This window comes from Aquarana catesbeiana, linkage group LG10 (genome assembly GCF_042186555.1).
Source record: "Aquarana catesbeiana isolate 2022-GZ linkage group LG10, ASM4218655v1, whole genome shotgun sequence".
Taxonomy (NCBI): Eukaryota; Metazoa; Chordata; class Amphibia; order Anura; family Ranidae; genus Aquarana; species Aquarana catesbeiana.
The window spans coordinates 58,997,286-59,010,757 of NC_133333.1; the positions used below are offsets into that span (position 1 = coordinate 58,997,286).

General features: G+C 41.2%; 1 protein-coding gene across 3 annotated transcripts in view; it reads left to right on the plus strand.

The window, feature by feature from the left end:
• The window catches only part of AP2A1 (adaptor related protein complex 2 subunit alpha 1), a 125,403-nt gene that overhangs the window by 44,691 nt on the left and 67,240 nt on the right, over nt 1–13,472 (plus strand). For all 3 annotated transcript variants that reach the window (XM_073602245.1, XM_073602243.1, XM_073602244.1), the window contains exons 3-5: nt 5,601–5,743; nt 7,980–8,173; nt 8,571–8,700. In XM_073602245.1, coding sequence (XP_073458346.1) covers nt 5,601–5,743; nt 7,980–8,173; nt 8,571–8,700 — 467 coding nt within the window. The remainder of the gene's footprint in view (nt 1–5,600; nt 5,744–7,979; nt 8,174–8,570; nt 8,701–13,472) is intronic.

The following is a 13,472-nucleotide window of genomic DNA, read 5'->3' on the forward strand; positions in this document are numbered from 1 at the left end:
TAAGCACTTATCACGGAAGACAGCCCATTCATTTTATTTTGGCCACATATGTGCTGAGGGTTAAGCTTATTGTGTGTGTGTGTGTGTGTGTTCAGTTGGGCTACAGTTTCCACAGCTTCCTGCAAAATGTTTTTTTTTTTGTTTCTTTTTTTGTTTTTTGTGGAAGGAGTTTCTTGTCACTAAAATGCTTACAAGTTCCCATATTGTCCTTTTTTACCAGTTGTAAGCCGTATTGTGAGCAGGAGCTTGGTGATCTGCGGTTCCACCCTTTTCCTTCTTTCCTGCAATTGTATGCACTGTCTGATCATCCCTGACAAGAAAACAGAACAGTCTTATTTCCTGACCATATCTACATTTACATTTGTTTTGTTCGATTGTTGTATCCTAGGCATATATGGGAATAAAAAAAAATAGCTTTTTGTTTTTTTTCCTCTTCTCTGTATATTGGGTTAACCCATAGGTTTGGCATCTTAAACTGCAATTCCTTATTGTCTGGTAAAACTTGGGACCACAGTCCCATAAAAAAAAAAACCCACTGACTATGTCAGGTGATAAGAACACACTTGGGAATTCATAAAAAAACATCTGCGACACTCTGGTAATCTGTCATGCCTCTGCGCAACAAATGTCTGGACATTAATTTATCGGAGACATGGTGGGGGACAGCAGTGAGGTCAGTGTCCATAACACGGACACTTCCGTCCTCAGGGCCAGTTCACCCTGCATGCAGTCCAGTGCGTTTTTTTTTCTGCATCAAAAACGCATGTAAAGTAGTTTATATGGTTTTCAATGGCATAGTTCACACCAGTGCTTGCAGTTCCAGTGCATTCCAATTACAGAAAAAAAGTTCAGCGGAGAGCGGTCTGAACTCCGCTCTCTGCTGACGTCACTGGAATCAGTCCAGGCAGCGCATCATCCCGAATTAGGATGTCTGGATTTGCCAGGTGCCTGGACTGATGGCAGTCTCAGCATCGGTCTGATGCTGCATCCACCTAGGTAAGTATGGTCTCCTGTGTCCTGGTAGCCACAAGCTCTCTGCACGAAGCTGTTACAATCATGACCATGTCCCAGCAAAAAATGTCCCACTCAGGGCATCGGCATCCCTCTGTACACCTACTCTGAGCTGTTCCTAATTACTGCCAGTTTGCTTATCTGTGAACAGTGGTAATTCTTTTATCATCTGTTGCAACCATAGCAACAGATTCCTAGTGGCAAAAGAAGAACTAACTATGGTGCATGTGTTGGATACTGTGTTGACACTGTTGTAATGCTTTTCTAAATTAGTTTGAGGCCGTTTGAAAGGGGCCACGCCTCCAAAAAAGAGTCATAATTGCTTTATTGAATTCTCCCCAACAGTGTTTCCCATTGACTTGGACCATGAGCTAATGTTGATTTCATATGTGAAGATGTCAGGTCTTCTGACCGTAACATTCAATGCAACAGTCTCCGGCACCGTCAGGCCTATCAATTAGGGATTCTGTTATACTTCAGGTCATTGCAGCTGCCTATGTTCATTATTGCAGCCTCAAGTTACAAATAGCTGGTTCTCAGCTCGTCACAACCTCTTTATTCATGATGTAGAATGATGTAACTGGCTGCAAATGAGACTTTCACGTAACAAAATAATAATGATCTTTGAATGGTGCTCTTGTGAACAGAAGTAATGGGAGAGCTCAATGGAAAGGTGTTAATGAGTGCGCAAGTCTTGAATTTATGGGTGTAGGCTGTGCATTCTGTTCAGGAGGAGCTTTAGTATGGGATCACCAAGCTGATTATTTGTAGAGCGTGGGTGTTTTGAAAATTGCACCTTTTTAATTGCGTTTTTCAACAGATATAATAACTCTTTTAAGGTAGAATAAATTGAACCAACCAATTCATGTATATGAGAGATCGAAGCGTAAGCATAGAGGCATTTTGCAAATGTAGTAAACAAGTTCTAGGGAAAAGTGCTAACAAAAATAAACATTTAACATATTGCATTTTAGAAAATCTTAGATGTGATGGCTGCATATATTTCTTGTTTTTAGCCTTTTTTTTTTTCCTTTTTATTTTTACCTTGTGATCATTTAGTTTGTTACTTTCTCATCTTCCTGTAACAGACCAAGCTGTCTAGCAAAAGTGGCAATTGGCGTTGAGGCAAACCATTTTGACAATGCTGCTATCCAAAGGGGTCTCTGTTGCTTCTCGCACGTAAAGTATCACTAAATGCCAAACTTTTAGGTTTTGGATAGAGTAGAGAGGGATTAGAATGCCTGTCTGGTTTTTATTGCTGTCTGTGTCCCTGTTTAGTAGATTCACCCTATTTGTCCTGTTTACCATTATCACTGAGAGTTAAAGTAAAGGAAAACGCCCAAATTGGGTTGTCACCAGAACAGGATTAGAGTGGAAATCTTCCAAAGTGACACAGGTGTGCAGAGTGGCACAAATGTCTATGGATCTTGCTAATAGCAGAGCCAGATGTGAAGTCCAGGCCAAGCAGCAGGAAGCTGATGGACCATAGCGGAGCAGGTAAGCTGGGTAGTGGTAGGTCAACAGTAGGCTGGAACAAGTTGGCACTGGCAGCAGTGAGCTGGTGTGGAGTATGCACTTGACAGGTAGCAGACAGATGCTTGCAGCGAAGGAGCAGCAGCAGATAGGACAGTAGCGAAGTCAGACAAGCTGGGTCAGATGCTGGTAATCGGATCAAGGTAGCACAGACAGGAGCATAGTCAGGATACAGGCCAGAGTCTATAACAGATCAGCGTTGCAGAAGAATAGGTCAGGAGACACACTGGGATTGGTGCAGGCAGCGTTCAAGTAATGAATATATGCAAAATAATCCTGCGCTGCTCATAAGGGAGAAAAAGCAGCTAACACAACCAACAAAGTGTATATGCAAAAGACGACAAAAAGTGTAGCGCTAAACCTTATCATACATAACCCTAGATGGGTAGGTATACAGTGAAGGGGATCACCAATATAAAGACCCATACATAGATGGGAAGTCCCGTTATAGGTGTTTATGGCCAAACAATAAATAACAATGTTTAGTCCTTAGATAGAAAAATGAATAAATCCAGTATCTCAAAACAGCAGATCAGCTCACTACCACCGAGAGAAAGGAAGGCTTACCAGATGTGGTGGACCCGACAGGGCATACGCCGAATTGGGTCAGATAAGGCTTGAGTGGTACGAGGCTGTGGATGTCTGTGGAGTCGCAGATTGCTGGATTCCTCCAACTGGTGTCCGGGTCCTGGAAGGTGTGCGGAGTCCCAAGAATATGGATGGTTCTGTAGATCCCAGGGGGGAGGGGATGAGGTGTTCCGTGGATGGATCCCTCAAACCAACATTCATTGGGTATAGATAATGATATTAATGGGGAAAAAAGAAAAGAAGGGCCACATAGTGTAAATCCGAGTAAAAAAAAATTTAATAAAAACTTTAAGGAAATACACTCACGTATAAGTCCAAAGAATAATACAGCGCTGTGACAAAGTGGCGACAATGGGGTCCTTCCCGACGCGTTTCGTCCTAAAAAGACGTCATCTGGGGGGTTCCCCAGATGACGTCTTTTTAGGACGAAACACGTCGGGAAGGACCCCATTGTCGCCACTTTGTCACAGCGCTGTATTATTCTTTGGACTTATACGTGAGTGTATTTCCTTAAAGTTTTTATTAAATTTTTTTTTACTCGGATTTACACTATGTGGCCCTTCTTTTCTTTTTTCCCCATTAATATCATTATCTATACCCAATGAATGTTGGTTTGAGGGATCCATCCACGGAACACCTCATCCCCTCCCCCCTGGGATCTACAGAACCATCCATATTCTTGGGACTCCGCACACCTTCCAGGACCCGGACACCAGTTGGAGGAATCCAGCAATCTGCGACTCCACAGACATCCACAGCCTCGTACCACTCAAGCCTTATCTGACCCAATTCGGCGTATGCCCTGTCGGGTCCACCACATCTGGTAAGCCTTCCTTTCTCTCGGTGGTAGTGAGCTGATCTGCTGTTTTGAGATACTGGATTTATTCATTTTTCTATCTAAGGACTAAACATTGTTATTTATTGTTTGGCCATAAACACCTATAACGGGACTTCCCATCTATGTATGGGTCTTTATATTGGTGATCCCCTTCACTGTATACCTACCCATCTAGGGTTATGTATGATAAGGTTTAGCGCTACACTTTTTGTCGTCTTTAGCGTTCAAGTAATGGTCAAGACGAGCTTGGTCAGTAACTGGAATCAGATGCATAGTAACAAAACACAGGTTGCACGGGAATGCTGTGGATGAGACAGCACTGGGGCCAAGCACATGCACATTTCTTAAGTGCAGGGTTAAGGGCAGTGAATTGGTCTGCAACTGCGCACAGAAAACTGCCCAGAGAGGCCATCTTGCTTACAGGCATGCCTCTCCTGACATTGTGTGAATCCCAAATGTGGCCAGACATAGTTCAAAATATTTTACCAGTTTGTTTTTACCATCCAGGAAGTATCAAATTGATCTTCCTGGCTGTGGAATTAGGCAAAGAAATGTAATGAAACTGAGTAATGGGCTTTTTCTTTGACTTCACAGTCTCTCTATACCTTCTTGGTAACTTTTCTTTAAAAAAAAAATTAATATATTTTGCACAAATACAGGCACTTTGACTTTAAACTCAGAAACAAATGCCAGAAAAATAAGGCACCTGGGTACACAACAATAAATCCACAGTGTTAGTCATGTACAGCATAATTGCACTACCACACTGTGAGCAAGTGAGACCCCGCTATGACAGTTCTTACATTATAGGTTAAGCTGGGCACAAGATACGACATCTTAATTAGCCAAATTGAATGGTGCCAAGACCTAAGTGCACAAGAGGCCAGTGCCTTGAACAGTGCAAAGTGAGAAAAACAAGGAGAGGAGTTAGGAAAGTAGAGAAGATGTCCTCCTTGCTAACTTTTCAAGTGCTTCACTAGTACCATGGGAGATCTGTCCTTGCAAGCTTGGAACGTTTAAAGCGGGGGTCCACCTATCTATCGTTTTTTTTTTTTTTTTTTTGAGTTAATTCACAAACTTTTCTTCTCAGCATCACATACTCACATATTGTGTGTAATATGTCCGCCTGTGTCAGATTTCGTCGGAAAGAATAACTTATATTATTCACTGCAGGCAGTTTCCATCTTCATTGTGGGCATTTGAAGCCCACAAGCATTTATTTCCTGGATGTGGTGAATGCTGTGCTCCCAGCATTCACCGCTTATTCCCGCACATGCTCAGTGGCATCCTGGGAAGCCTGAGACTAGCTCCCAGGAGTCTGGGAGAGGCTAGAAACACGCCTACTCCCACGGGAGGAGAACCAGGAAGTGCAAAGAAGAATAGAAAAATAAAAGGTAATTACGGCGATTTCAATTTTTTTAAACGGCACGTCAGCATCTAGGCAAGGAAGAGAATACATACAGATATTGTTCAAAATTTGGGTGGAACCCCGCTTTAAAGTGGAGACACTTTCTGTTGTTTAACAGCCTATTTTCTTGTGCAAATTCATTTTCCCTAAGTAGCAAAAGATTATTTTTTTTCCAAGGCTTCATGTCTGTTCCCATTTTTTATTTTTTTTTCTTTGGATTAGGAGATAAAGCCCTGGATGGCTACAGTAAGAAGAAATATGTATGTAAACTGCTCTTCATCTTCCTGCTTGGCCATGACATTGATTTTGGACACATGGAAGCGGTCAACTTGCTGAGCTCAAACAAATACACAGAAAAGCAGATTGTAAGTAGCAATGCAAGTGTTCTTGTCAACATTTTCCTGAGAATATATTTTTAATTTTTTTGTAGACAGGGAAATTTACCCTATCACACCCACTATGGGCTGTCTGCAACATAAAGAATGTATAATGTATCAAGGTGTTAGAACTAGGTTCGGTGGAGTTACTTAATCACAGCCATCAATCCGATTTCAAACCTCGCTGGAGAGCTTTTAAATCTTGTTGATGCATGAAGCTAATAAGAAAAACAAGTCCTTAACCCATCACACATGTGAGGGCTCTGTGAAATCTGGCTGCAGTGGGTTACATAGAACTTGGTGTAAGTACATTGAGTAGACTTTGCGACTTTACCACAGTTGCAGTACATGCTCAGCATTAGTAGCTCGCTAGTTGTCTTTACTTGAAATTGCTCTGTAAAGTAAGCCTTTCGTTCAAGAAATATGAATGTCTTACTTTTTTTTTTTTTCTCACTGCTTCCCACCTGGCCTGTAGACAAATAACTGCCAGACGGGAACTCTGTTATTCTGGGTGGATGCCATATGATGTCCTCCCAGGATCATGCCTTACACATGCCCCACGGGCAACACTGTAGTGCAACCTGTCACCCACTGTGGATGACAGATTAGTGTACTGGGCCGCTGCCGGTACCATGTGATTGCTGTGACCAATCACAGCCGTTCACATGTCAATTTTAAAGAATGGATTGCTTCCATTCATACCATTGTGTACTACTGTGTTGTTCTCTCTAATTGGTCACAGTGATCACATGGTACAGACATAGCCAATCACAGTCCATCTCTACCATGTTATCACAATAGTATACACTGACTGAATGGATTTCATTTAGAAAAAGATGGTCGTTTATGTTATAAACGATCATAGTGTGTAAAAAAAAAAAAAAAAAAAAAAATCCTGACCACCACCCCAGAGTACTACAGTGTTGCTATGGTAACGCTGTGTTTCTCTGGTCACAGTATGTAAAAAAAAAAAGTGGGGGAAAAATTATATAAAAGAAAAACATATATATATTTAGAGAAATTGAAGAAAAAAATGTATTTACATTTTTTTTTCTTCTTTCTTTTTTTTTTATTATTACTTACTGCCAGTCGGTGTCCCTGATCACCACCCATATCAGTTATATGATGATGCTGTACTGTACTAATATATATTTTTTAATTACTTCATTTTCCAAAAATTTTAAAACTTAAAAAAAACTCACCATGTCTCTCTAAATATCTTGGGCGGTCTTCTTTCCAAAAAGGGGTCATTTGGGGAATATTTGTCCCGGCAATAATATATACTGATTTGGGTTGTTTTTTTTTTTTTTTTTTTTTTTTTGTTTGTTTTTTTTAACCAAAGAAATGTAGTAGAATAAGTTTTGGCCTACATTTATGAAGAAAGAAAGATTATTTGCAAAATTTTATAAACTAAGATTTTTTTATTTAATTTTTTTTTATTTAGCAAAACATAATTCGGTGGTGATTAAATACCAAAAGAAAGCTCTGTGTGAAAAAAAAATTATAAAAATTTCATATGTATACAGTGTAGCATGACTGCGCAATTGTTATTCAAAGTGGGACAGCGCTAAAATCAGAATATTGGACTGGACAGGAAGGGGGTGAAAGTGTATTGAGATGGCTAATATGTTTTTTTTGTCAGAAACATCATTTCCTATTTCCCCCCAACCCCAGCTTGTTTTTTTCCTGACCTCCTAACTGTTAAACTGGGTTGTCCTCAATTTGCATACTTGCCTGTCCAGTGAATCCCATTTTCTCCTACTGTGATCATCTACTCAGGTGCCGCATCTTGGGACATGCACTACCATCTTCTCCTCTTAAATCAGAAGCTCAACTTTCTCTTCTGGGCTGTTGCAGCCCGCCCCCATGATGCACGCCAGGCTGCCCATTGGCTATTGTGAGACCCTGTTCCTGCAGCCTCCTGGGAAATGTGACAAGGCTATGCGGGACAGAGACATGTCCTTCTTGCCTAGTCTAGAATAGGGTGGTGGGGAAAGACATATATAGTTAAAAAAAAAAAAAAAATATGAAAACAAAAGCATTTTCATATTGCAGAGGATGGGGAGGTTGTAGGGAGCAGAACTTCCTTTCCTTAGTAAAGGTCCTTTTAAATATTTGCCTATAGCACAAACAAAATCTTATAAATAAATACTAGGAGCATAAGAAATTATTTGTGGTACTGCCAGTGACTTTTCTAATGAATTGTGTTTCTTCTCTGTTCTAGGGCTACCTTTTTATCTCTGTTTTGGTGAATTCCAACAGTGAACTAATCCGCCTTATTAATAATGCAATCAAGAACGACCTGGCCAGCCGCAACCCCACTTTCATGTGCCTGGCATTGCATTGCATCGCCAATGTTGGCAGCAGAGAAATGGCAGAAGCTTTTGCATCAGAGATCCCCAGAATCCTTGTTGCTGGGTAATTGCTTTCTAAAACATAGGTGGGAGGCTTGCCAACTGAAAGTGGCAATCAGGCCGGTGGTGCCTTGGGTTTAAAGGAATGGCCTGAAATGAAATATTCAGGTGGGCCAAGTTGAGAGGGAAAGATTCTGAGTGGGCATAACCAGTGTGGCAATATTTAATTGCAGGCAGGAGATGGTGTCTGCAAAACTGCAGCTTCTGTTGTGTTGTCGCCCTTCTATTGAGCAGCCAAACCGCATAAGAGCAGAAACATTTCTTCTGTGTGTTTTTAGCAGATAGGCTAAATGCAGATATATAGCAGAAGTTCCTCTTTTGGATGCATAATATCGGCCATCCTGATCAGAGTAACTCCTGCAATCCTCCTAACACGTTTTCTTGTCATGTCCTTTTAATAGTGACACAATGGACAGCGTAAAGCAGAGTGCAGCTCTTTGCTTGTTAAGACTCTACAAGACCTCACCCGACCTTGTGCCTATGGGCGAATGGACATCACGGGTGGTCCACCTCCTTAATGATCAACACATGGTACGTGCTTTAGATTTGTCTGGAGGTAATTCTTTGGTTGGAGAATAACTTATAAAAGTTAAGTATTGTAATAAGGCAAATGTTGGATTTCCTGCTTTATTTGACAGTGTTAACTATACAGACTCCCATTCCATCATATATATAAAAAATTGTTCCCTATTACAAGACAGTGGACAGAGTCAAACAAATCATTTATTTGTACCCCAAACAACCAGGCCAAAATGTCTGAAACTGTATGCAGTTTGGAATAAATGGCTCTACTACATCATGTTATATTTTATATTGCAAACCAGTAATTCTGGATTTGCAGTTGGCTGTTTTGGATGTAAAGCAATGATTTGCACAGTCTCTTGAAATGGGGAATATTTCTCTTATCTTAGGATATACAGTATGATGGAATGAGACATGTGAATTCCTTCTGTTTTATAAAGGCTTTATTGTATTGCACACTTGCTTTGTTAGACTAAAACAACATAAATATGGTACAGTGCATGCTTGCACAGGCTGCATTCTGTGGGTAGTCCCTTATTTTCAATGGGCTGCCCTATTTGCAGAAACATAGTTGGAAGAAGTCCCGGGTCCTTTCAAAATCCCGGCGTAGGAAATTTTGGATTTTCATGTTTTGCAGGTGGCAAAACGTTGGCATTTTGCCAATATGTTTGCACCCTCGTGCATCTAGGCAGCAGCATGTTTCAGGATCACACAATGGTGTGAACTCCACGCATTTAAAAACGCAGCACGTTTGTGTTGCAGCTGCCCTGTGGGTGCATTTCGGGAAAATGGGGCCAGGGAAAATGTTATATATAATAATTGTTTGTTTAACCCCTCAACCCTTAGGGCAAGTTCACACTATGTGCAGTGATCTGTGTTAATCTGCACAGACCAAGGCGGGCTCACTGCAAGGCTGCATAGTTTTTTTTTCTGGTGTTTTTTTATTTTCTGGGAGGGTTTACCAACACCATTGTACCTTTCTTGCCATGCATGCAATATTGCCTAAAGAACGTTTTTAGATTTGTCCTGAAAAAAATGTATAGTACTTTATCTTAACATCCATAGTCATTTTTTATATATATATATTTTTAATTTCTAGTTTTAAATTGGGCAGAAAAGGGTTACGACCCTTGTCAGTTTATCCTTTGCTGCCTGTTACCATTGGGGAAATTTCCCTTCCTGGCCTGGAGACACAGCAGGAATAGAGATAAAATCTTAAAAAAAATGAGAGTTGTCACTGAAACAGGTGGAAGACTTACCCTAACTTCTTGTTTTGATGGCAACTCTAGAATTTTAGATTTGTACATAAGCTCCTATTTTGCTGACAATTTTCACCAGGACTAATACAGGTTTAACGACATCTCAAAAACTCAGCAGGGGTTCTAGCTAGACTCTAAACTCTTTTTATCAAAATTCTTAAAAAAGAAAAAAACATTGGCTATATCTGCACTTTAAAGTGGTTGTAAAGGCACAAGGTTTTTTTAAAAACCTGTGTGCAGCAGCCCCCCAGCCCCCCCCCTCCCAATACTTATCTGAGCCCCCTCTCGATCCAGCGATGTCCACAAGAGCCTTGCCTCTACGGGGACTCGCACTCCTGATTGGCTTTTGGCAGCAGCTTGATTCTCCTTTCACTGTCAATTTATGGGCTAGGACGACTTGGACTTTGAGTAAGTGGTTTTAATTAAGCCCCTTTTACAAGGACAGATGACAGGTCTGTGTCTGCTCGGTTTATGCAGAGCACAGCCTGCTCTATGGGCAGTTGGATGTAAAAAGGCCGGCTGTTCGTTACATCTGACTGCCTGCCGATCCGGTTAGATGGAGGTGAATGGATCCCCTTCTGTTTTGGTTTTTATCTGAAGTTTTTCCAGGTGTGTTTTTTTTTTTTTTTTTTTTTTTGTTTTTTTTTTTTGTTTTTTGTTTTTTTGTTTTATGTCAAAGCTTATTTAACAAGCTGAAGTTAGAAGCTGATTGGCTACCATGCCAAGCTGTACCCAATTTTCTACTATTCAATTTTAGTAAATCAACCCTATTGAGTTTTTTTTTTTTTTCCATCAACCGGGCTGAACAGAAATAAATTCAGATTCCTGCATCCACGCAAGTGAGGTGGATAAATGACTGGCTTCTTTTTTTTTTTTCAAAAAAGTTTTTATTTGAATTTTCAGAGAATACAAAAAAAATATACAGTATAGTGTACAGTATGTAATTGTGACATATACGGAAGTAACAAAATAAAAGGGTTACTTAATTGTAAACTAAATTTTAAACTAAATTTTTAAGACGTGGGAGGGTTTCCGGTATATATACCCATGTAGGGTGGCTGCTTGGAGCGTGTGTACCTGTACATAGCATTTCAATAAATGATAACAGTTAGTGGGTATCTGGATACCTGGATGGATCTGTTTGAAACCCTGAGTACATATTATAATTGAACTTGAAAAATAATAATAAAGAAAATACGAAAACTGGGGGGGGTGGGTTGGTTGGTTGAGTGTGGGGGGGGGGGGCCCTGGAAAGAGTAAGAGAGTTGTTATGGTAAGTTGTAAAGCCATGCAGAATTATCCAGTAATCCCATTTACATTTGCATTGGCAAAGGGTCGGTTGGTGCCAGGGATAGGAGTGTGGCATCGGTTGTGGTCTTGAGATGGCAGCGGATGGGAGGGATCGTAGTAGGAAAAGGAGGACGAGGAGATGTTTGCTATTTCCGCTTGTGAGAGAGATGATCGCATGAAGGCGAGCCATTTGAAGTAGAAATGTTCTGAAGATTTTTTGTGCTTGAAGTCCGTGTTTAGGCGGTCCTTGTATAGAAGATGCATGAGGTCCCGTTTGACTTGAGAGATATTGGGGCTTATTGGTGTAATCCAGTTTTTCAAAATGGTTCTCCTTGCGATTAATAGGCAAGTCAAGGACCACCCTTTATGTGATGTGATTTCTTTCGGGTTTTTTGGGGAGCCGTCCCTGGTGGTGGCGGTTTTGGACCAGGGTAGTAGAATTGGGTCCCAGTGGCCGAAGATAAGAAGCAAAGGATCCTTGGGTAGTTTGATTAGGGTCACTTCAAATATGTAGGCAAGAACTTGGTCCCAGAAGGCGGAAATGTAGGAGCAGTGCCAGAAACGATGAGCTAGGGATGGTTTCTGATGGTTGCAATGTGGGCAAAGAGCTTTGTTTTTGTCAGTTTTCGAGGTTGAGAAAGGCATGTATGCTCTGTGGGCTATTTTCAGTTGTGTTTCTCTCCATATTTCATTGGGTGTTAGCTTTTGTACAGCGTTGAGCCCTTGGATGATTTTTTCTACTAGGTTTGGATCGGGGAAGTCTTTGTTCCAGTTTTTGATTGAGGATGAAGAGAGAGGTGGAGAGGACTTGTTGAGGAGTGGTTTGTATATGTCTGAGATTTTGTAAGCATTGCTCATTATCATTAGATCCGTGACGTTTGGTTGGAACCTTTTTTCGTTGTGATTGCACGCCTCCTTTAGGAAGCTGATACATTGCCCATAGTGGAAGATATGTGTGGAGGGTAGAGTGAAGGATTCAGCGATATCAGCAAAGGGTAATGGTTGACCCGTCTGGGTGTTGCAGAGGAGGGAGAATTTCGTTAAACCTTTTTGTTCCCATGTTTTGAAAGATTTATGTTCTAAACTCGGCGGGAATGCTGGATTTCCTTGGATCGGGAGGTGTATTGACACAAAAGGGGATAGCTTGAGGATCTTTCGTGTTTCTCTCCAGGCTATTGCTGTATCTCTTAATAGGAGATTATGTTGGTGGGGATGGGGGATCGACTTCCATCTGCAGTGTAGGAGGGCTACTAGTGAGTAGGGATGGGCCATGGCAGATTCCAGAGAGAAGTTTGAGTAACGAGAGGACTGGGTTATCCAGTCTAGACTTGTTCTTAGCAAACATGCAAGGTTATACATTCTAACATGAGGGAGACTAATGCCCCCTTCGCGTCTGGGAAGATAAAATTTTTTAAGAGCAATGCGTGGTCTTTTGTTCTGCCATAGAAATTTAGATATAGCGTTGTTAAGGGAGGTCACATCTTTATGGTGGAGGAGTAATGGGATGGTTTGCATTGGGTAGAGTAATCTTGCAAAACTGACCATTTTCACTAAATGACATCTTCCCAAAAGCGAAAGGGGCAGATCCATCCAGGTATTTAGTTCCTGAGTTATTTTTGACAATAAAGGAGGGTAATTGAGGTGGTATAGTGAAGAAGGGAGTTTTCCTATTTTTATTCCTAAGTAGGTGATGTGAGATTTAGCAACAGGGAAGATTGATTGCTGGGTCCATTTTGGTGTGGAGTGAGTGCCGATGGGAAGAATTTCGCTTTTGCTGTAATTGATACGGAGGCCCGAGCACAAGCGAAATTCATCGAATACGTTTTTTATGGTTAGCATATCTGATGTAGGGTTGGCTGAAAATATAAGGACGTCATCTGCAAAAAGTGAGGTGTGTAGGTTATGTGGGCCTATCTTTAAGCCATGTAGTGGGGCTACTGTCGTTAGATATCTGGAGAGTGGTTCTAGTGCTATATTGAAGAGGAGTGGCGATAGGGGGCAGCCCTGGCGAGTGCCCTTATGGAGGTGAATTTCTTCTGATAGCAGGCCTGCTGCCACTAACCTTGCTGTCGGAGCTGTGTACATGGCAGTAATTAGATGTTTGAAGGGGCCAGTGAATCCTATTGCCGTCATTGTCATGGATAACCAATCGAAACTGACGTTATCGAAAGCTTTTTCCGCGTCTAGCGTGATAATGGCATGATCGGTGTTCGGGTAATGCATTGCATGTTC